General features: G+C 40.7%; 1 protein-coding gene across 1 annotated transcript in view; it reads left to right on the forward strand.

The window, feature by feature from the left end:
• The window catches only part of LOC117254452 (contactin-associated protein-like 4), a 165429-nt gene that overhangs the window by 82731 nt on the left and 59669 nt on the right, over window positions 1–23029 (forward strand). Inside the window, exons 6-10 of the mRNA XM_033622768.2 lie at window positions 3335–3510; window positions 3761–3907; window positions 8053–8320; window positions 8647–8796; window positions 12951–13122. Of these exons, the coding sequence (XP_033478659.1) occupies window positions 3335–3510; window positions 3761–3907; window positions 8053–8320; window positions 8647–8796; window positions 12951–13122 (913 nt within the window). The remainder of the gene's footprint in view (window positions 1–3334; window positions 3511–3760; window positions 3908–8052; window positions 8321–8646; window positions 8797–12950; window positions 13123–23029) is intronic.

Genomic DNA, 23029 nt, shown 5'->3' on the forward strand with positions numbered 1-23029 from the left:
AAGCTTAAAGACAAGAACATTCAATATTAGTCTGCTCAGTATGGATAAATCAAGCAGTTATTGCAGTGTTGCACAGCTGGGCTCCTTCCAGTTGGACATTAAAGACAACAGCAAGTTTGGGCACTGTCAGACTGAACCTCCTTCCTCGCAACGTCCTCACAGGAGAGGAGGAGGAGTGAGGGAAATTAAGACTGACAGAGAGTAATAAAGGGAGAGGGAGTTTCATGAATGAAAGTTAAGTGTTTCTATAATTGTTTGCCCTCAGACTTCTTGTATTGATCGCCACCTCTCTATTTCCACTTATTCAAGCTGTAACCAAATATGTAACCTCATCAAAAGGCATTAAAGGAATAGTTAGACATTTTGGGAAATGCTGTTATCAACTCTCATGTTTTGGATGCACTCTGTTTAGCCTTCTGGGCTGTGCTCGACCTGACCTGACTTTCTGGTAGACCTAAACTGAATGGATGGCAGATGACATACAATAAAATGTTTTCATATTGAAAGCATTTGTTTATGGTCTTTATTAAGGACCTTTTCTATAACTGGAGAATTGTAATTCTCACTCATCTTATTTTTCCACATAACATATATATTCTTACTCAAGGCTGACTGCGGACGCCTGAGTGAAACAAAATCACCATCCTCATGCTCTATGATAGTGCGCCAGCTATTATGGTGCAGACCAGATTTCACTGTGCATGTGTTGTACCCCACTGATATGACCTGATATGACACCCTGACTTCTCTGTTCAACCTCCATGAACAGGAAGCATGGATTCATCTATAGTTCACAAATATGCACACAATAAAAAAATGTAAGCAGGTTCAACATAAAAAAAGGAATCATTTATTGAAAGTAAATGCATGAATTGGGGAAATGTAAAACTAGCTGAATTATTTTCAATAACGTATATTTACATTAAGGTTATGATAAAAGATTAGTTGATTCCATTACGTGTGATGGTTTTTAAAATAAGCAACACCTCTAAAGTTAAATCCACATGCAGAAATGTGAAAACAATATTTTATAAAGAGTTATGTGCTGTGCCTTTGTGAACAGCACCTTCTTCAAAAATCACAAAAAAAACTGACTTTTAGTTTCACATGAACAGCAGCTTTCTGGATGAAAGTCCTGTGTTTGTTTGACCCATCCTTTACCTAACCCTTCCATCATACTCAGTCTTTCATGCTCTTTACATTCACGTTGAACTTAAAAGTCCGAACATCTCATACCCCTTTAATGTCCACACTGAGTAAAAAGCAATGGACAAAACTAATTTCTAACAGACCCCATAGTTTTTCTATGTAGGCCTCTACCAAATGGTTGAAAAGTCACTTAATGTTATACGAGAAAAACAAAATTACAAGTTAAGTACTGTTGTAATGCTGGAAACATTTTAGTATCCCAACATATATCAATTTGTTACCATGGCATCAGTAGTACTACCAGTGCTATTATTATTTCCACATAATTATTCTAGATATTTACTATTACAGTAGTTTGAAAAGATCTCAGAAATGGTGAAAAATCCACTGATGTAATTGTTTGTTTGTTTTTTTATCTTAGCATCCTTTACCATAAAAGGACAACCCTTTGATTGGGCATGGCATTAGACTGTAAAAAATCATGCTTAGAAAATTATTTCAGCATCTGTATTACAGATAACATTCTATGTATTATTTAACGTAATCACGTAATCATTTAAGTTTTTTGTTTTGTAACAAATGATCAATTTTAATTACATTAGCTAAGCTTCACTTCTTTACCATAAAAGGACAATATACTATTTGGTAGAGCATGTTTTTAAACAATATTTTGCCTTTTTAAGGGGTTTATTTTGTGTATTAAGTTACATAAATCTGTTCAGTAAAACCTCTGAAAGTATAACATGTTTAAAAAAAATACACCTACCTTTTGAAAATCCCATCATACAGAGCTCTCATGTCTGGAGTGACTTCTTTTGTTACTAAGTTCTTGTAGGAAGCGAACTGCAAAGGCACACTTTTTAAAGACACAGTGACTTGTTGTTGTTGTTTTTTGCATAACATACCTACTACTAGTTCAACACTTTTTTTATTATGGCACAGTGACTCAAAATGTGCTCTACCAAATAGCTGAGCAGAATGCTAAAGGGTTAAAAACGCTTTAGGGTGCATTGTGCATTGTTATGAAGAGCTGAGGGCCACTGAGCAGGCTGCCATATTTGACACCCTGGGATTGAGAACAGGTTGATAGTGCAGTGCTGGCAGCACAAGCAATTAACTCTGTAACCACAATTTGTTCAAAACTAAGCTGTTGAGATGGCAACGACACCTGAAACTGCAAAGCTGAAAACAAAAGTATAAATGTAAGTTTCCATGAGTTTTGAAATGACTACCAACCTTCAAACAAGGTAGCTAGGATCATTTACACAGAAACTTGAAACAATTAAAACAAATGTGGTTCAGATGACATACCATTTTACCCAACCAAGCCCTGCTTCAAACAAGTAAGATGAGCACACACAAAACACAGACATAATCAACACCTTTAAAACTTTGGCAGAAAAAGAGAGTTTATTTTGGACTCCATTACTCATAGGAAGAAGCTCATGGAGAACAGAGGTTTCCAGGGACTTTAATGGAGAAACATGAATATTATCTATCTATCTATCTATCTATCTATCTATCTATCTATCTATCTATCTATCTATCTATCTATCTATCTCCCTTCGAAGAAAAAGTCCTCCATAATTAATGACTTAGTGTGTCTCTCTCCTTCTGTTGTAGCTCCTTCTGTCAGCAAAAACGCTTTTCTCTCCCAACACGTTAGGGGATGCAGAGACGGATCCACCAATTTGGACCTGCTGGTCTTGGATCTGTCATTAATTATGTCCTGCTGTCATTTTGCAGCATCGTCATTTATCGTGTTCGGGCCTCCTCCCTGCCAGCATACAGATATGTGCTCTCTCTAATGAGAGAGGGTGACCTCAGTGACGCGTCCCCTGTTTGAAACGATGAAAATGTTCAACTGAAGCTGCAACGTTTCCACGACTTTTTGTTTTGATATATCAAACCTTTAGGGTTTCGTTTTTCCGAGAGCAAAAGAAGCATTTTAAAATGAGTTCTTCAAGCGTGTGTCCTTGTTAAAAATGCATTTTCGGGGAGGACACAGAAAGCTGACCTTGAAGTGGTTTTTATTTAGTACACCTCAGGAAAAAAGTCAAAGTTCCCCAGCAAGAAGTGCTTATAAGAAGATTTTTTTGCATTAGCTGGAGTCAATGCCCAGCTACCAAATGCAACATCAAGACAACAAAATTGATTGTTTTCCACATCATCACTTTCCTTGCAGGTGTGAGTTCATCTTCCAGCGGGCAGCTTCTTGTTTCAGTGGGTAGCCTGCTGGATGACCAACAATGGCACCATGTAAAGCTGGAAAGGCTCAGCGCTCACCTCAACCTCACTGTGGATAAAAACACTCATCAGGTTCAGATTCCAGCTGAGCTCAGCCACTGGGACATTCACCAGGTGAGAGAGAGGCACATATAACACACATTTTAAAGAGGTACTCGATTTAGAATGTCTTTTATGAAGCAAACACCTTTATGCTTCAAAGGCAGCTGGAAGAATCTATAGTTTGTGATTTCATGTTGGCTGCAATACTGAGACTGAGATTTTCTTTTTACACTGTCAAAACTCAAGTAAACCTTAAATCCTACAGGAAGTGATGGTTACTTGTACACTAATTTTTTACATATATGTGTTGTCTTTTGTGCAGCTAAGTCTGGGAGCTGTCCAGAGTCACGGACTGCAGAAACCCATCCTCTCCAACAGGAACTTCCACGGCTGCCTGGAAAACCTGCTGTACAACAACATCAACCTGATCCACTTGGCCAAGCAGAGCAACCACCAGGTCACTGTGGTGGTAAGTAAGTTTTGTGTTCAGCATCTTTGGAACATCATTATGGAAGTCTGCCAATCAGTGTTCATCAGAAAGACAAATAGGTGACTGTGGAGACTCGGCACAGAATGGCGTCGCTATGATAAGTTCACCTAATGACAGTCTGTTCTTGGATAGTTTCAATTTGATAGTTTTAAGTCATGAAAAGATCCAAGTCTCCAGTATTTCAAAGGCAATTAATTGAGAAATGTGTCCCCTTGATGGTCACTGATGTGGATGACTTTGTGCAATAAAAAGAGAGAAGTCAGATTTGAATTCCAAGAAGCTTCAAAGAACAAAACGTGTTCAGTGATCTTAAAATTTGTTGATGAAGGAGTTTTAGTCCCAGATACAGCTCTCTGAATACGCTCATTAGTCTCAGTCAACACAAATTTTTGATCCTGGCTCAGTTTTGAGTCAATTAAAGGAGCAATAAGCGTAACTCATCATTTCTAGATTGAAGGAATTAAAAACTTGCTATGTGAAGAACTAGAGGTGTAATTTCAGAGTAGGAACGTTATCGTGGTAGCCGAGTAGTGCTAACACTATCAGGAAAGCAGGGAAATAGCTAAACACAGCAGAGACTGAGAGTGAGTGAAAGACATCGCTAACTGCTAAACTAAGCCAAACTAAGTTGGCTGTTTAGGTTTTATTTCCTCGCCCCTGTGACGAGTGAATCTGCCTGTAGTGAAACCTGGGCTAACCGCTTCCTCCTCAGGCTCCACTTCACTCAGCTGCCAGCACAGCCAGTTAGCCTCCGCTAGCTTCCCAGCTAGTCCCAGCTCTCCGCTTGGATCCAACCGGAGCACCGAGTCCTGGTTTGTTATTCAGGTTAATGTGGGAAGAAGCAGCGGGTATATCGGGCAGCTGAGTGTAGTGGAGCCTGTAGAAGAAACACTGGGACTGTCTGGATGTAATAGTCTGTGGAGAAGCTGCGGTGCTTGGCTGCACAGACAAGGTCACTGTTGCCAACTCCTCAGTAAGAAAAGTAGCTATTGGCTGTCCTAAAAGTCGCTAGAAGTCGCTAAATGACGTCATCGCCTAATTTGCATAATTGTCCATATGCATGTAATTGTAATGGCTGCTGTAGGAGAGAGGAATAACATCGTGGGAGCAACAAAAACTGAGTAAAAAAACACCCTGAATATGTTTAGAACTACAAATGAACCTTCTTTCAGTGATTTATATTAGACAAATAAAATTTTATATTTACATCCCGCCCTGACTGTAAACCAGGTCGGGATCAGAGCGATAGATCAGCCAGCGGCGGTTCCCCGCATGCGTGATTCACTTGCAGTCTGGACGTGGAGGGGTTAACGTCTCCTGCTCTGACTGCTGCTGGGAGGGAGGACTGGGCCGTCTGTGAGTGATTTGGGGTCTTCAATAACATCAGAAAAAGTCGCTAGATTTGTCGCTAGTCGCTTTTTTGAAAAAGAGTCGCTAGAGGGGTCTGAAAAGTCGCTAAATATAGCGCCAAAGTTGCTAAGTTGGCAACACTGGACGAGGCGAGTGGGGTGGGGGGTGGAGAGCAGAGGTAGAGGGAGGTGTGGCTCATGACACACTTTGTTTTGGTCTACAGGCAGTGCACAACAGCAAACCTAGCGGAGAATTTAAGCAGAGAATATAGATGTGGTTAAGTAGGATGGAATTCATCATCATGGCAATGAGACTGCCATTTTAATGTACATGTCAAAGCCCTAGCATGGATATTAACATGAATAGTGACTGTAACAGAAGTAATGATGAGGTGAAGAATTTTTCTCTGCTACCTTCACCTGAAGGAAATATTGTAAATGGTGAATGGACTGCACTTGTATAGCACCTTTCTAGTCTTCCAACCACTCAAGGTGCTTTTACACTACATGTCACATTCACTCATTTACGCACTGGCAGCTGAGGCTACCATACATGGTGCCACCTACTACTCAGTGACCATTTAAACTCACTCTCACACACTGATGAAACAGCCATCGTGAGCAATTTGAGGTTCAATATCTTGCGTAAGGATACTTACTTACTTTCAGTATGAATGAAAATAAATCTGACATTATTCATTTCCTTCTGAATGACGACTGCTGAGTCTATCTATTTAACTGACAGTTGATATGGCCAGGTACTTTGTTTGTTAGTTTGTCAATAACGCCAACAAATTAATGAAATACTCTAATTTTTTAAAGATATTTTTTGGGGCATTTTGCCTTTAATGGACAGGACAGGTAAGCATGAAAGGGGGAGAGAGAGAGGGGGATGACATGCAGCAAAGGGCCACAGGCTGGATTTGAACCCGAGCCGCTGCGGCAACAGCGTTGTACATGGGGCGCCTGCTCTACCACTAAGTCATTGACGCCCCACAATAATCTAATTTTAACTCAAGATTGACAGGGCTACCTTGTGTCAATCAGGACTTCCGCTTTGGGGTCCTGATCACCCTGTTGGCATTTATTTGCTGGCGATATCTTAGTAACAGTATCCCTTACTGTACATAGCTTACTGTAGTGTGCAGTTGTTAGAGTTTAACTTACACTTATTCTGTGAAAAAGTTTCACAGCGCTGTGCTGGATCCAAAAACTGAAGAAGCAATTCACAAAATCCCAAAACAATAGCTCACCATCTTGTTATGCTTGTGACTTACACAACCCTACACCATATGTGTTCTGCATATGTAGCCAGTTAAAAGATACATTCTGCAGCACATCCGCTCCGTGAGTACTCCTTGTCCCTCTGTTACATCTTCAGTGTAGCCAGAATGCAAGATAAATTGACAGGATTACAGTATCTGATTACATGTTTGTGCCATGTCATCTCTGCCGTATCCAAAATACTGAAGTGTGACTTTATTTTGTTAGACACCAGCTCCTCCCTGGCACTTATCAGAGTAGTACAGCAGTAGTCTAGTAAAGGTCACTCATATGCGTGCAGATTCTGACCAATCAGATGATGCCTAACTGCGAAGGCTCTATCTGATTGGTGTAAGGAGCATGGCAAGTAACTGACAAAACAGCACCTACAAACAGAATATAATTTAATCCGTGGCTTCAAGCTAATTTCAAACTCACACAAGATAGCAGTCATCAGAGACGTAATGTTGCTTTTGCTGAAACCTTCTCATGATCCTAGTAAAGTCATCTAAGTGTCACTTAATCATGACACTAATTCATTATCGTTGTCCTGCAGTTTTCTTAATCATGCTGCCATGATGAGAAACTCTAAAACAAGTTGATGACATTTGTCTACCACAGACTTTTTGTGCTCAATATCATTATTATGCTAATGGTCACTGTCACGTTTATTACTGTCACTATCATTATTTCCATCAACTGCATCATCATCCTCTTCATTTTTACACCCGCCATCATCATCATCTTTGTCATTAGCATCATCATGTTCCCCTTCATTATCATTGCCAATGTCATCACTTGCACATTTTTGGAGCTACAAAGCCCAAAGCAAAAAACTTGAGAAGAAAAAGTAGCAGCTTAGAGAAGAAGAAGAAGAAGAAGAAGAAATCAGGGAGGAAAGGAGGTGGGGAATGAAAATGAGGAGAAGGGAGTAAAGGAGACGGGGAGGATGGAAACAGGGAAAGATAGTCATCAGAAAAAAGTTAATTTATTATGAACTTTATGTTAATGGCGGTGAATGTGCAATGTGTACCTCACATGGTGCTGTATAGAAGATTTCCCTGAATAAATTATACTAACCATATCATACATCCATTGTGCTGAGTATCTTTATTTCTCTCCAAAGGTTAGTTAGTTTGTGTGGAAGTTTAAATCGTGCTAATGCCTTTGAACTTTGGATAAAACTTTTCTGAAAACAGTTTAACAATTGTTTCATTTCTATTTGCTGATGCCATGCTGGGATTATGTGAGATAAGTGGAGAATAGTGGGTGCAAATGCTGTGACCCTGATGCTTCCGGTTTTCTAGCTTATTTTAGCTGCTCGGCTGATATCAATATGGTAATACAGATGTCCTTTTTCAGAGAGCTGCTGATGAGACCTCTGTGACATCCAGTCAAACCGAGTCAGCCTCTGCAACTAATGAATATTCATGTTTTATTATCTCTCTCATAATCATGTCACTCTCTCTCTCTCTTTCTCTCTCTCCCCCCCTTCCTACCTCTCTTTCTCAGGGCAATGTGACCTTTTCTTGTGCTGAGCAAGTTTCAGTCGCTGTGACGTTCACAGACTCACAGAGCTTCCTGCAGTTGCCAGGACTGGCGTCGTGGTCATCAGGGGTTGTCTCTGTGGCGCTGCAGTTTCGCACGTGGAACAAGGCAGGGCTTCTGTTGACCTTTGACCTCCCGCAGCACGAGGGCACGGTCTGGCTGTACCTGAGTGAGGCCAGACTCCGCCTACAGATCAATAATGCTGGCAGGGCCCAGCTGGAGCTCAGCGCAGGTCGGTCCAATCAGGGTTTTGGGGTGCCAGTAATTGGTCTAAAGTGCATTAATTGGGGCTGCCCTCGACTAAGAATATTCCTGGTTGACCAATAGTCGTCATTTAGTGTGTAGGTCTATTGTCCGTGGGACAAAGTGCAGTTTCTAATAGAGTTTTTTTTTTTTTTTTTTTTTTTTTTTCTGCAACTAAGCGACCAATGAAATCTTGCCAGCTAATGACCTTTTGGTCGACTAACATTTGGTCTACTATCAGTAGGCAGTCGTAGTACGAATGTTTATATCTGTGTGTGTGTGTGTGTGTGTGTGTGTGTGTGTGTGTGTGTAAAGGCTCAGCTCTGAATGATGGTCAGTGGCATTCTGTGGAGCTGAACTCCAGACAAGATCATCTGAGCATCACAGTGGACAAAGACGAGGGAGCCACCGCTCACACCAGCATCCCACTTCCTCTAAACACAGACAGTCAACTCTTCTTCGGTGGTAAGACGGCATGACATGCTATATCTGGTTTTGTTAGCAGTTATGAACCCATCAGGTGAAAATCAAGTTTTTAATGTCATTAACATGTCAATATGGTGATTTTTTTATGCTACAACACATCATAAGCAAAATAACTAGTCACAATATGGCTGGGCATTTCCTCCTTTGAACTGCAGTGTACCAATCCCATAAGAATATAGCAAAATGAGGCTTATCAGAGGAGAAGCCAGGCTACGTATCAGTTTTTAGTAGGCTATGTTTTACTTTCACTTCCTCTTGTCAGAGCTGGTGATTGGGAACAAGGTTTGTCTAACATTAGCAGCACATTATTAGCTGTTATAATGTAGTCAAGCTGAAGGCTCATGTTTTCTATTATCATTTACAAGCAGAGCTTTATGTGTTTGATTAGCAGAGTCGAAAGTGGGCAGGTATGCGTGAGCTGCAGGCGAGCAGCGGAGGGATGGATGGAGATAGAGGCGTGGACTAATTTGCATATTCATGTTGATCTCTGCATACTTAATGCAAAGGTGTAGTTACATCTAAGCCATTGTAAAGCATGAAAATGGACACTACTACATATGTACTTTCGATGAAGAGAGATGGGTTTTAAGGGTTTAATCAATGCATGGAAAGGAACTTTAAAAGAAACTTGATTCACAGGCTTTGTGGCTGCAGTTGAGGACAGCTGCCAAAAGTTGTGCATCTTCCACTAAAAACCCTCTCTTGTCAGATATTTTAAATTGCACCTCAAGTAGACCTCAAGATGGGAAAACTGCTGACATGGACATTTAGGACTAGTTAAAATTCACTGAGGTACTCAGGTAATAATTATCATCTTCAGATCTACTTGGGAGGTTTAGTGCCACCCAGAGAGAGATGAATCCATAAAGCTGCTTAGATTCTCCCTCTCCACTCCCTCCCCCAGTTTCCTCTCTCTTTCTTTGAGGTTTTCGTCCTTCAAATGAGTTTTCTCTTCTCTTTTTCCCATTTTCCTTTTGCTCTTCTTTCCTTCCTTGATGCATTCCTCTTTTTTCCAATCACTTTCCACTTCAATGTCTCTCAAGCCTTCTTGTCTTTTATACCCCCTATCCTCTCTCTGCAGTGCTTGTATGTACTCTCCCTCCAATTAGTCTGCACGTAATCCTGCAGACACAAATAATGGCAAATGCTGTAGGTGCATACATTAACCCACTGCACACATCTCATTGTCTGTTAATGAGATTTTGGCCTTGAAACAAGCTGTTCTCGTGGACTGCTCATACGTATACCCACGAAAAGTAATGCACTAGAGTTCGTGAATAACCCATGTAATTATTAGCTATGCGCAGTCCAGAGTGACAAAGCCCACTTAGGAAGGTGGTCGAGGTGGTGGATGGGTCAAGCTAATCCAGGACTGTTACCCAGGAAACAGCTTTACATGTTATACCCAAAGTCAACACTGAGTTATTTTAAGTTACATTAGATATGTTAAGTATGTAACATTACATTCTGTAGGTAATGTTGCGTTCTATCTCAAACAGACTCTGCCCTCTACTGGACTCTATAGGTAATACTCTTCTCCAACCACGAGCACACATTTACCCACTGACTTTGCATACACGTAGCCAGGCATTTAGGACTTGCCTACCCAGTAACGTGCGGAAGCCATAGTATATAACGCAGTACCATGACACTATCTGCCATCCTCTGATCTTCAGAGACAGGTGATATGCCCACCGACCAGTGGGAGGTGGATGCCAAGGACATGTGTACAGCAGCCCTGTCTATTCATATGGTTGTATCTCTTTGACTTGTTGAGCTCCTTTTCAGGGTCTGTGGGTCGCTCCATATTTTAGTCCGGACGGGGACTTGTACAGGTGACCCTCCGGTTCCCAACCAAGTCCCTATGGACTGAGCTACTGCCGCCTATTGCTTGTCTTTCAACCCCTGTGAGGTTAGGCCATTGCTCCACCTAGTTCTGTTGCTTACCACCTGGGTTGGCTGGCAGCCTGGGTTATGAAGAAGTAAATGGGCTACAGTGACTTACCTTTAGCCAGTCAGCATCAGTATGACTGGGTTAGTGTTCTGTCATGACAGGGCGTTCATTCAGCTTGCTCCACCCACTGTACCCAAAGAGTCCAGTAGGGGGTGAAGCCTGTGTGAGATAGAACAAAGGTTATGATATTGTCACCTTAGTTATATTAGCACAGGAGGAGCCATCTAACTGCGGGCCCAGTTGCTATGACGCTGTTCACTGAAGAGTGCAGGATGGAGGACAGTGTTACAGTACTGCCTTGTATACTTGGGCTCCAAAGGTATTCTGGTAGGCACGTCTTAAATGGCTGGCTACGTTTATACAAAGTTCAGTAGTCGAATGCATGCTCGTGATTGGAAGAGTGTTACCCAAAGAGTCCAGTAGAGGGGCTTATGCTGATAGAACTAGGGTTACATTATGGTAACCTTCAATATGTAAAGTGCGTATTTTGACAACGCCCAACCATAATTCTTTAACTAAACCTAACCTAACTGGTCGGGGTGCTTTTCACAAGATATCACAGGACCACGTTCATAACTTTTTGTAAGTTATCATATAAAGTTTTGTATGAGGATATGCTGCTCGAACTGCCTTTTTGTCCAACACAACACAAGTCACATGGCAGTTCAGTGTTAAAATTGTAGAGCACTATCTCCTTATGATTAAAAAAACAGTAAGTTTGACTCCAGTAGTGACTTAAAGTGATCTTTAATCCTCAAAGTGTAACACCAAATTTTGAAAACTTCCTCCATGAGTCATTGTCCCTGCCACGAGGAAAGCAGCTCCAACAAAATCTTCTTTTGAGCTCCTAAAATTCAAAGTGACAATAAACAGTGACTCATCTTTCGTCCCTCCTCTGCTGGGAGGTGTCGAACTCTGCGCCTGATGGGCTGACTGTAATTAGAGCACTGCTGAGCCTGGAGCAGCGATGCTGTATTTGGCCACAGATTGCCACCATCCAGGATCAACCTCAAGCATGAATCACTGATGGATAAGACATAGAGCTCGTTCACATAGATTGAAGAAGAGTGGGTTTATATGACAGCCACCTCAGGTCTGCCTGTGCTAAGAGCTTAGATGAGGATAGAGAATCCAAAATCTGTCTCATCAAATACAAAGATTATGCAGGGGAGAACAAAAACATGTATGAACTTAAAGTTAGGTAAAAAAGTAGTGGAATAATAAGCCTCTTGCCAACACTGAGTCTGAAAATGTATTTTTGCTAAGGAAAGGGGAGCAAGGGAAGTCCTGTTCTCCCTGTGGAGTGTAACCAAACTGCAGCTAGATGCAGCAGTAGAAAAAGTACACACATCTAGCAATACCACAGTGTAGACAAGTAAAAGTCATTCAGTATACCTTTAAGTAGTACTTGAGTATATGCGCCTAGTTACTTTCCATCACTGGCTGCATGCAGTCTTGGGAGAGGAAATCAATCTACGGTGCTGAATGGTGATCCCTTTTAAAATGACAAGAGCAGCTTGTTAGCTAAATGCTGTGAATAATAACCCAGAGGAGCCTTCTCTCTAGACGACAGTGGCAGTCACAGTGTCTGTTGGCCTTTGTCATCCTGTGTCACAAGTGACGTCTTTGGCATAAATTCTCAACATGAAAAATATTCAGTGTTCTTTGCACCCAGCCTTGGCAGTCAGGAAGGATTTCACAGTGCGATTCAACCAAATATCATTAGCATTTTTAACACCCTTTAATGTAAGTTTTATCACAACTTTAAAGCTGCCATCCATAACTTCTCACATGAAGACGTGCTAACTGTAAACCTTTTTAGTTCATAATGAAGAGCGACTCCCACCAGGGTTGGTATTTTAGCACACTACACCATGCAATTCTAAAAATAATCTATATATTCATTAAAAGACACTGCTGAGTTTAGCTGAAATTGAAATTTCACTTCACCACTGAATGTGCTGCAGTCTGTTTTACACTTTCTGTTAATATCAACACAGACTGCAGTATTTGCATTAGACATGCATATTGCATATTATGTCTTGGTTTCTTCCCAAATGTTTGATCTTACTTAATGTGGCTCATATTCAGATGACATAAAGATAAATTGCTCAGCATATAAACAAATACAAAGCTGCAGCCCAACCACTGACTGAGTGTCACATGTTTCCCTCCCCAGGTTGCCCTGCTCAGGAGAGCACTCAGGAGTGTAGGAACCCTTTCAAAGTGTTTCAGGGCTGTATGCGTCTCTTGACTCTGGATAACCAAACTGTTGACCTGATCAAGGTGCAACAAAGGCTGCTGGGAAACTACAGCCACTTGCAGATTGACATGTGTGGCATCATCGACAGGTTAGTCTCCAAAAGTACCAGCTGAATTACAGCTGCTCCTCCTGTTTCACATGTCCCACAGGTGTCTGCATGTCATGCCATGAAGGCAGAAATTCACATTTTATGTGCCACCAATGAATTTTATTTTTCTCTTTTGGAGCTGATTGCTGTTATCATGATTGCTTCCTGGGTGCTGACAAAATGTGTTATTTCATATGATGTTGCTCTGCTGTGTGTGTTGGTTTGGTTCAGAGTCATTTTGAGATTTGAGAAAACAGTGATGGTGATAAGTTCTCAGTTTGGATTTATTTATTCTGGTTTGGACCACGTGTTTGAAAATCACGTCATAAATATATTGCTCAGAGATGGTCTCTTCTTTTGCCATCCTCAATAAGATACACAGAAGGAATTTTCTTTTGCTGCCATACTTTTAAAAGTCAGTTGAGAAGCCAAGTACAGATAGAAGCAGGGGGCTGTAGAAGTTCTCACATTTTTGTGTTGATTCGTCGATAAGCAAACAAACAAAATAACACTGCAGTAAACAAGGCTTATTATTTTTATTAACAAGCCTTGCAAACTGTCACTCTATGACTCAAGAAACATCCAGGAATTGTAATTTAAAGAACACGTCTGGTTTCATTATCTATTTTTCTTATTATCTGCAATTCTCATGATCTTGATAACATGCATTGCTGATGTCAGCCTGACATAGCTTAATAGCATACATAGAACTCCAATGAACTCTTATGTTACTATAAACTTGGTCACTGTACCCTATCTTCACTCGACCTCACATACACCATCATGTTGCCATAAATACACTCACTATTATATCATATCTACCTCTGAAAATAGACCTCTACAAAAACACGATTTCCATTTAAAAAAATGAAAGTACGTATTCATGAAGATTTACACTCAGTAGTTACACATGTGCTGAGAACCACACAGACAAATGCACTGTTGGTTTGGGTCTTTTACGGGATGTGTTGATAATGACGAAACATAAAATATCTCCAGCCTTATCTTTTAAGAAAGTTGTTTGAGAGACAAGAGAAACAAGGGAGTAAACTTGGGAGGCATACTCAAGACTCAGCAACCAGAATAAAACTTGCACAGGGTATCTTCAACCTAACAAACAGATGAATCAGAGATTAGACATGGCAGTCATTGGCCGGAGCATCCCAGTGGCTATCAGTGTGGACAGCAGCTTGTACCTTGGACAGCTCCCTTGGTGCTGACTAACTGCAGGTTCAGGACCTTAGAGAGCGCAGCAGCAGCAGCAGCACGCTATCACTCTTGTCAGAGTTTACTGCATTTGCATATTTGTGTCTTTTTAAGCCAATTCATGTAAAACAGATGAATTTACATGTACTGTGTAATGGGTGTTTTTTCTGTGCAGCATTCAAGTTCTTCTCAGCAATTTTCTGTGTACTCAGATGGATGCGTAGAGAGAAATAAAATACACTTTCACTACTAAAGTGGTGAAGTGAATGAACGGTGAATACATAATACTGCTTATAATGGGTACCACTTTACATTATAATTAAAGAGATGCAAAGAAAAATTGTGATATCAAACTATACCATCTGACAGCCTGCAGACTGGGGCTTTTTAGTCAAGGAAAAGTTCTGGAGGAGGATATTTCTCATAATCCACACTCCTCCTTGCAAACACAGTTATATAAGTTTCCAAATCTGAACCATCTCTCTGGGGTGGCTAAATCACTTGTTTATAACACGGAATGAAAAAGATCTTGTTGAAAAATCCCTCCCTGAGGCACAAGAGAAATCAGGGATTGAAAAGGGAGCACCAGCAGCCATTTATTAATCCAAGCATCCCGCTCTTTGCCTCTTAACACGCTGGCTACACCTAACTGCCTTCCTGAGGAGAGGCTAAAACTTACTGTAAGTGCTGCTAAGTGGATTAATTAGAGCTCAGAGGCAGATGTATTTCATCTCCTTGTTCACTTAAGGTGATTATCAAACCCAAAAATGGGAAGGAGGTTCTTCTTAAGTCATGAAATAGATTGAAAGAATACCACAAGTGAGTAGATGAAAATACAGCAAGGAAACTGGGAAATATTTCCTTTCTTGCCAAGAGTTAAATCAGAAGATTGAAGCCACTCTCTCATCTGCCTAATAAAGGTGTACTATGCAAGATTGTGGGGCACTATTTGTAAAAATGCTCACCATATTTTTTGGCACTGTGTCTCTTGGATGCCTGCTGCTTACCGTCCAGTACCTGGTCACTACCTTTTAATGAATCCCCGACCTAACATGAAAAAATCTGACAATACAAGCAGAGGGCACAGAATATGCAGGAAAATACACGGCCACACACTTATGCTGGGTTATAAGTGATGATTAAGAGGGATTATTTCAGTATGAGTCCATACATTCTATATTAGGAAAATCCTTCATATTATATCTCTAAATATGAAGCTGGAATCAGGATTAGCCTAGCTTAGCATGAAAACTAAAAACTTGTCACCCATAAACCCTTTTACTGTTTGTGAACAGTATGATGTTTTTTGGCGGATGGGGCTTAGCTAGAGGCAAAACAGTTCTCCACAGACATTAGTCAGCGCAAGCTAACAAGTTCTGTTGGCTTGTTTTAGACAATGGAGGAACGTGATGCGAGTGGTGCATTCAGAAGTACTCATTCTGAGTGCTGGAGTGCACTCTGGCACAAACTGGACTCTTTGTAAATTCCTAACGCTGTCGTAATATACTGTTCGGTTATCCAGAGCATCACACTTTCGGAGTGGCTGATGAGGTGAACATGACGACCCTTAATACACATAACATTATTCATCCCTACAACAGTAAATACTTTTTCCCAAACCTGATATGAAATGTGTGCTGCACATGCAAGCATTTTTGATGATTGCCTTCGTCCAGTCCTTTCGTCCTAACACATTTAACCCTTGTCTCTGTTTTTGTTGACAGGCAGTGGCACTGGCATGTGTTCAAATTGAAGTTTTGAGCCATTACTCCTTCTGTTCTTGCACCGAATAACACATCAAGATGACATTTTAAGACTCCTTTGTAGCCTATAGCCCTATGGTGGCAAGTTGTGTTTTGCCTCCAGTTAAAAGACATCAGTCCTAAAAGGATCTATAATCAGTGTAAAAACCGAAGTGTTAAAATGAGTTTGGGGTTTTAACAGACATTATGTGCTTCACTAATTCTTAAGCCCGGTGCAGTGGCTTCCTAGAGTTGTGTTGTCACCGTGTGGTTGCCAGGTCACAGTACGCATGAATACACTAGTTTCTTTTGACACTGTCTACTTGCATAAGTGTTCCAAATGGCCACACTCTCAGGCAAGGGATTGGTATGACACAATGAATCATACAAATAAAGATTATGGCACCCTTTTTTTGACATTCTCACCCTGATGGCACTCATGGTGTTGCACTTGATTGTACACATGAACAGTGATGGAAACTATTGTGTAAAAAACAAAACAAACAACACAGTAGAGAAATTTGGATTTTGAGTTTTTGTAAAACTATTAAAAAAAAAAAAAATTTGAACAGAGCTCCAAAATCTGACAAAGGGAAAGTGTCGAGGGAGGACTTTTCTGACATTGTTTGCACACGCATTTTATTTGAAGCATACTGACACCTTTAGGACACACTTGCTTTTCAAGGCTGTGAAGTCTCTGAACTTAGTACTCCCTCCTGCTGACCTCTCTCCTCACCGTGTGAGTGGGTGTGTGTGTGATTGTGTGTTTTGAAGCGAGATAGATGAAGCTGTCAGAAGGCAGTAATTCTGACCTCTTTGCTTCTGTCAGGTTCCTGACAACCTAATAATACACCTTGTCAAAATACACACACACACACACACACACATCCACCAAAACAAAGAAACACAGGTCACCGAGAGGTCCACTTTTCTTGTTTTGTTTGACTGTCTGTGTATCTGTCTGTCTGTCAGCTGGTGACTTTATGACATGCCTGTAGCTCACTGTGACCAAAGACTCACACATACACACACATCTTACCCTTTAGCTGTGTCATCCCCAAACTCTCCCCTGTGTGTGTGTGTGTGTGTGCGTGTGTGTGTGTGATGTGGCAGCTTATCCAGGACTGGGTGCAGAGCAGACTGAAAGCATTAAAATACATACCTCTCCTCTCTCTCTCTCTCATGCTGTTCAGCAGACAGCAGCTATTTGAAGTCTTTGTAGGACATCCCAGTCTACCTGTCCAGTAATAGTGTGCAGATCGGAGGCTGTGCTGTGTTGGTTTAGCCAGAGGCAGTAATAGAAACTGGGGGAGATTGGATGGAAGCCCTGTGATCCAAGCTATGTTATAGGACACTGTCACACCGCACTAGAAACTTTAAGATAAGCTACAAAGTCTCTTCGCTCAGTTAATTCAGGAGTCCTGTGATCTGAGCTGCGGTGCAGTACGCTGTCACATTGCATTGCAAATTGTTAGTCAAGCTAGGAGCCCTCTGGAGATTTATAGAGGACAAAGTGTCTGCAAAACTCGAAACTTTTTAGCCCTAAAAAGATTTATAGTAGATTTAGTGATAAGGGCTCCAGTGCAGTTCAGCGTGTGACCCAGGCTTGTGTTTCTGAAACTCTGTAATTTTCCTTCTCTATGTCCCTGTTTGAGACTGCATGCTCCATACACCGCCAACAGCAAACTGGATGTTGAGACAATGACAGAAAACTCCACCAACGCTGCAGGAAAGAGTTGCCTACTGTGACCGCAGATGGTTGTTGCCAAGAAAAGTGGAATTTTCCCAACTTTTACCAAGTGCAGTGGGAGTAGGGACAAAGTGGATGTTGAAAAATCCAGTAAGTGCACAGACATTTTTCTGCCTGCTCTTCTGGTCTACTCTCCCAATGAAGATAAAGTGTTTTCTATGGGCATTTATTCTGGAGCCTGCATGGGAGAGGAAGTGGCCTGATGGTAAATTGTGTTATTTTTATGTGCTTGGCCTCCAATTAATTTACAGAGGAAATTGTGTTTAATAGTTAAATTGCCCACAGATGTGAATGTGAGCAGAAATAGTTATCTGTCTCTATGTGTCCGCCGTGTGATAGTCTGGCAACCTTTCCAGGGCGTCAGCTGTAACAGGCTCCACCTATTTCTTTACTTTATGGTGGGAACACAGCCTCTCTTTCAGTCTCCCTGTCACTACAGTCCCCTGACCTCATTTCCTCAGGTTCACTGTCCAAGTACAGCTGATATCCAGTCACTGCCTCCCTCTCGCTGCTGTCCTCTTCATCTTTCCCTCCCTCCATCACCATCAGCCCTCTGTCTCACCTCGTCCTTCCCATCTTCTCCCTCCTTCCATCCTGCACCACCCATGCTTCCTAATTACTCAGTCCTCCAACTGTACCTATTTTATTTCATCCTTGCAGATACCTAGCTTTGCTCCAGGAAGATTTTCTCTGAGTGTGTATATGCTCATATGTACTTCTGTCTTTGTGAGGACCATACCAAGTTTCAGACTTTGAGAGTGAGGAGATTTGGGGTAAGGTTAAGGTAGTGGTCAGGTTTGGGTTAAAACGCTCTAATGAGTGGAATCGGGGGCACAGTCACACAAGGACCCCTTAAAAAAAAAAATCTCTATATGGTTGTCTAGAATCCATTAAAATGTTTTTGGTCCACTCACTCAGGAGGGGCAGAGGCAGGATTAGTTAAACTACTGTTGGACTCTTATGGCTCACCGTTTGCTTTGTGCATTAATTAAAAATGAGTAATGTTAAAATGACAGTTTAAATAAATAATAATAAAAAAATAGTAAGACAATACACCTTTTAATTTAAAAAAACAAAATGTATTAAAAGATAATATATAATGTGAATAAACATACATAAAAGAGATACTTAAATTAAAAACAAATATATAAGCACTTTAGGTAAAAATAAGTATGAGTGGTTAGGGATTGGAATAGAGTTTCTGTGGTAAACGTTAGGCTCAAGGTAAGGGAATGCGTTATGTCGACAAGGGTTCTCAGGTGTGCAGTAGTTAAAACGTGTGTGTGATTTTAAGTGTTCACAGCAACATCTGAAATAGTTTTTGGGGACAATGTTGATGTGGAACTAGTTCTCACACCTGAGACTCAAGAAACACATAATTCAATTTCTAAACAGCAATTCGCTGTTTTACATTCAGATGTTCTAGATGGGAGAGTTTAGATTAGAGAGTTAGGGTTAGACTATTTATTTATTTATTTATTTACACCATATTAGTGTATGCTATGTAGATGATTACAGGAAACAAACTTGAACCCAAGCTGCTTCTGAGCAACACTATGATCTAAGGTAAGGATCTGCAGCTGCAAAATATAAATAAAAAAAATGAAGGTAACACAGCCTAATAAGTCTACATTAACATATCAGCATAACTACCATGTCTAAATGAATTCATCAATATGTTTTACCACAAGACAGCCAATCTTTGCAGCATTGGTGTTTTTATGTTGTTTTTTTTGATTGAATCAGTAGCTATGGGAGACTCAAGACAAGCCACTGCTGCTAAAGTTTGGCACAATTTAGAGAGCAATTAAGGCATCAGGCCATAAACATATCACACATGTTTTAGTTTAATTTATTTGTACATACATGTTTAGAAAATGCAGGAAAAAGAAATTAAAAGTTAAAACATTTTGCAGGAGAGGTTAGAAGCCAGCAATGGCTTATAAAGATACCTACCCTATGACCACAATCATACATAAAAAGAAAAAGATAAAAACAAAGATTGCATAATTGAACAAGACTTCCAGACTAAGAAGTGATACAAAATTGTTAAAGATGTACAGTTTACAAAAAAAGAAAAGAAAACACAAACAAATTACAAATTAATCAATGAAGTGTTAATAGTCTTTGCAAATAAGAGTTCTTATCATGTGTTTTTTGAATGACAATAATGAAGATGATGATTGTAGAGATGGAAGAAGGATGTTCCAGAGAGATGGGTGTCTGTATTTCAATGAATATTGATTAAGAGAAGTCTGACGATGTGGAAGATAAAGGTGTCAAAAGGTGGTAAAAGAGTGTCTTGTGGAATATGAATGAATGACTTAAAAAAAGTTCTGGAGAATACTCAGCAAGTCATGAGTGAGATGTACATATTTATTCATGACTACACAAGTCTACTGTAAACATTACAAATTGATGAAAGTTAATATTTTCTAAAGAGAGAAGCAGATGATTTGCATCTTTTAGCAAAGCTAGTCACACTCAAAAATGTATTTTGAATTAGAAAAATCGTATTGAGATAAGTGGGACATGTGGCAGTCCAAGCAGTATTACTAAACATAATATGAGGGTAAATTAAGCTCAAGTAAAGTTAAAATACAGGAATGATTAATCACTGAACAAATTCTACTTAAGATTTTAGTTGAAGAAATGTTAAAAATAAGCATAACTTAGTGTGCAAGCTACACATGTTTGGACAGTTGGAGAATGTAAGAATTTATATGCTTAAAACAATGACGAATTAAGTTAAAATGTAAATTTAAAAAAAGCATTATTCATTTCCATTTAAGTTTATATCAAAGACACAGGGAGCCACTGGGGGTTGCCCACCCCTGATCTAAGGATATTAGAAGGACAGATGTTTCTAAACAGAGTGTACTATGTCATATAAGCCAGTGTCTCCCACTGATTTACTGTATTTGGGTGGCTCATACTTGATTATATTACACTCTGCTGGAATTGTACATCAGTGTGAGATTGTATAGATTGAAAAAACACCTTCTCCTTAATGGATGTTAATCACTGTTAATGAAGTGCTTCCCTGTGTTGTACTTTCTGCCCATGTGACTACATATACAAATTAGCTTATTAGCACTTAACGAGGGTTGATTAAACTCTCGGACACTTAGTCCCAGCGAAATATACAAGAAAATGAAACTGTTTGCAGCTGGTTTGCTAATGTTACAGCCCCTCCAGTACAAAATGACCTCTCCTTACTTCTAATAGCACCCCTAACACAGATATATTCTCATCCTATGGGAGACACTATATAGACATCATTCACTGTACTGGCTGGATGGACTGTTCTGCTGTTGTGGATGAATGTTGTCAGAGGGAACAGAGTGGAGTTGAGGCTAATTAGTGTTTTTTTTTTTTTTTCATACTTTATTAATCCCCGAGGGGAAATTCAATTTTTCACTCTGTTGTCAATTACACACAGGTCCGAACACACACATGCACAAACTGGACCTATACATGCACTAAGTGGAGAGATGTCAGAGTGGGCTGCCCATGACAGGCGCTCTGAGCGGTTGGGGGGTTTGGTGCCTTGCTCAGGGGCACCTCGGCAGTGCCCAGGAGGTGAACTGGCACCTCTCCAGCTACCAGTCCACGCTCCATATTTTGGTCCGGACAGGGACTTGAACAGGCGACCCTCCGGTTCCCAACCCAAGTCCCTATGGACTGAGCTACTGCTGCCCCCAAAAATGTATTTTGAATGTTTTGAATGTTTGTGTTAGCTTTAACGTTTAACATATTTAACTGAGAAAGAGAAAATGACAGCCATATCATAATTTAGTCTAACAATGAAAAGCCTGATAATGTAGTCTGAGGCTAACAAGATTCACTTTTGTGCAGCATTACACGGACAGTATATCTGTTCCACCTGGTGGCTGTGAGACGGAGATCATGTATATCTTTATGTAAATCCAATTTGTGTAAGGTTAAGGTGCCAGGTCAGAGAGAAGATACTTAGTTTGCCTGCAAGATCCCACATCTGTGTAAAACACAACTTATAACTTAGCGGTTGCGGTAAAGCCAACTACATTACTCAATAACCATAAAGTGATCACAACAAGAAACTCAGCGAATAACCTTCAATCAAATTAAAATGCATGTACATTGATAAAAAGTTAATCAGTCTTGCTTTGCCTTGTGTCATTGCTGTGAGAATGCTACGTTACGCTAGGCCCAGTCAGTCCATGAATGAGAGAAGAGTTGCTTTGGCTTGCTGCTTGTTAGGGAAACTGCCCATTGGTCCGACAGCCTATTGGTCCGACATCCCATTGTTCCGACCATATTAAACTCATTGTTCCGAAGTTCGTTCCGAAATCATCATGATGCCCTGTGGTTAAGGTCTGGTTAGGTTTAGGCACAAAAACCACTTGGTTAGGGTCAGGAAAAGATCATGGTGTGGGTTAAAATGAAAAAGAAAGTGACAAACACATAAGCCGTGAGCCTGCTCCACCTCAAGCCTTTCCCAGCTGACCCAGAGCCGGTTGCGGCGCACCATACACTTGCCGCGAGCCGTTCAGCACCGCGGACAGTCGGACTAATGGGATGTCGAACCAATGCGATCCCATCCTTTGTGGAGGAGTGGTGGTTTCAGTGCAGTCTGTTGTTACTGTGCAGATCAGAGGAAACCAGGTTAGCAGCTCAATGCTAACTTTCTTTCTTTCTCCTTTGGTTCTTGTAAGTTAGCTTTGTGTTTTAGCTGCTGGCGCATAAGTTGTTTACCAGGAATCTTCAGACAGGTTCTTGAAAGAAAAGAAAGAGAAGTCTTCTGTATCTGCTGTGGGTGGACGCCATACATCTGAAGTAAAGAGCTAAGCAGGGTAGAAGAAGTGGGAAGGGATGTAGCATGTCCACTTGTAGTGACTCTTCTGGGTGAAGACTTCCAAAGAGTAGAGGGTGTTATAGGTTACACTGACCAACTGTAATTAAATACTGGGTCCATGGGCAGGGTTTCACAAATCAGTGGGAAAACCTGAGAACTTTCGGGTAACTGAGTTAATTCAGACAAGGGCACAGGGAGTGTTTCTGTTTCAAAATAAAGCCATTATCTGTGAAGTTCCAGTGGTTCCAACAATAGCATGATCAGTGATAGACACAGGAAACTCAAAACTTTATACAGAAAACCCCAAAAAACAGAATAGGACATAGTAATAATAAACCGTACAGCAGTGAGTGCTTGGAAGCAAAGATCTCA

The sequence above is a fragment of the Epinephelus lanceolatus genome, chromosome 6 (genome assembly GCF_041903045.1).
Source record: "Epinephelus lanceolatus isolate andai-2023 chromosome 6, ASM4190304v1, whole genome shotgun sequence".
In the NCBI taxonomy this organism is placed as follows: Eukaryota; Metazoa; Chordata; class Actinopteri; order Perciformes; family Serranidae; genus Epinephelus; species Epinephelus lanceolatus.